Genomic DNA, 1,820 nt, shown 5'->3' with positions numbered 1-1,820 from the left:
CGGGGTGGGACATCCAGGCGGCCCTGGAGCTCATCTTCGCCGGCGGAGCCCCGTGAACCCCCGCTCCTCCCGAGACCCCCGCAGGTCGCAGAGGCCGCCGTGCACGGGGGCCTTCACGAGGCGCCCCTGCCTCTCCCCTCCCCAATACACTGATGGTCAACTCTCGTCTTTGTCCAGTGCTTGGCCCCCGGGGCTGGTCTGAGCTGGGGAGGCGGTGGGGCAGGTGCGGTGAGCGCCCAGCACCCTGGCCTCAGGAGCAGGGCTGGCCGGTGGGCTTAGACGTGTGCCATGGGGTGTCTTGTGAACCTCACGTTCTCCTTCGGGAGTGGTGCAGCAGTAGTCCTCACCCTTTAGTGCCTCGGGGTGTGGTGGCCTTCAGGGCAAGCCCAAGATAACACCCAGTCTTCAGGGTGGCAGCTGTGTCACAGCTGTAGCCAAAGAGGCTCCTGCAGCTAAGACGTCCAGCCCAGGGAGGGCTGGCGGTCTTTTAGAGGGGGCAGGTGGGGGCAGCCTGCTCGCCACATCACTCCCCCTCTTGAAGGCTTCCAAAATACTTCTTGGGCCAGGCTGGCCCGGTGGCCTGGTGGTTAAGGGATCTGGATTCCACATGCTTGACTGCATGGTTCAAGTCCTGGACCCAGTAGCTTGAGGAACACGCTGGTTACATGTGCTTGTGCACCCAGAATCTCATACAATGCAGAGGTGAAGGGGTTGCGATATGACCACACCCCACTTGGGGGTGCTTTCTTTCTCTGCCTCTCTTCCCATCTCTCTCTGGCTTTCTTTCTCTGCCTCTCTTCCCATCTCTCTGTGGCATGCAGTCTCTAGCAAAAAAAAAAAAAAAAAGAAAGAAAGAAAGACAGGAGGTGACATGGAGATTAATCCCACATGACCAACTCAACAGTTTGAGTCCCAGACCTGGTGACTTGAAAATCACACCAGCGTGTGTTTGTACCCAAAACCTCAAGAGGAGCATGGAGAAGGGATTGAAGCAGGGCATCTCCCCAGGGAGATTTGCTTTCTCTCTGTGTGTGTGTGTCTGGCAAACACATGTGCCCTATAGCACAAAACTTAGAGAGTCCCTGTCCCTACCCAGCCTCGTCCCACCAAGCACTTCCTGACCGTAGTCTCTAGCGAGGTCCCAGAGCAAGCGCAGGCCCCTCCTCCGTCCCAGAGGCAGAAATCCAAGAGCAGTTAATGACAATACTCAACAGCAGCACCAACAGAGCAGGGCTCAGCCTTAATATTGAGCGAGGGCCCCGACCCCCCAGCTGCTGCTCCATCTGCCTGCTCTCCCCCCCTTGGCATGGCGTTCCCTCTGCGTTCCCGGTGGCGTCCAGATATGGTCATGGTGGGGGAGTGGGTTTCCTGCGCCTCGGATGCTCGGTTAGGATGCTTGGTTAGGAGAAGACCCCTGCCCTCCGAGGGCGTTGTGGTTCCTTGGGAGCCCACTGCGTGGAGAGGCTCTGGCAGACGTTCGTCCACTCTGTCCTGTCCCCGTCGTTCAGCCTCTGCTTGCCTCCTCAGGGACGGGAGGTTTACCACAAGGGCAGCCCACTCCGTCCTTGGCTGCTCCCTGTCCCCTGTCTGCCCTAAGGAACCCCAGAACATGCCTGCTCCGTCTTTGGGCAGATGGAGCAGCACTCAGGGGACCCGGTCCCCTTGATTTGGCCTGAACTGCATTGTTCCCTGCCTGCTCCAGAAACTTGGGATGAGGTGTCCCCTCGTGTCCTCGACCCTGGGGTTCCTGCAGGAGGTGTTTGCGCCAAGGAACCTCCGTGTGCTCTGGGCCGGCGGGTACCGCAGTGGTCTGTCCTGAG

General features: G+C 59.4%; 1 protein-coding gene across 1 annotated transcript in view; it reads left to right on the top strand.

The window, feature by feature from the left end:
* The window catches only part of UBL7 (ubiquitin like 7), a gene marked incomplete in the record, with an annotated part of 14,925 nt that extends 14,760 nt beyond the window's left edge, over positions 1–165 (top strand). The window contains 1 exon segment of the mRNA XM_014581938.1: positions 7–165. Within this exon segment, the coding sequence (XP_014437424.1) occupies positions 7–56 (50 nt within the window).
* Between the last annotated feature and the right edge of the window lie 1,655 nt (positions 166–1,820).

The sequence above is a fragment of the Tupaia chinensis genome, unplaced genomic scaffold, assembly GCF_000334495.1.
Source record: "Tupaia chinensis unplaced genomic scaffold, TupChi_1.0 Scaffold141293_1, whole genome shotgun sequence".
Taxonomy (NCBI): domain Eukaryota; kingdom Metazoa; phylum Chordata; class Mammalia; order Scandentia; family Tupaiidae; genus Tupaia; species Tupaia belangeri.
Note: the sequence above shows the minus strand (reverse complement) of the source record. Positions and strands in the feature narration are given on the sequence as shown.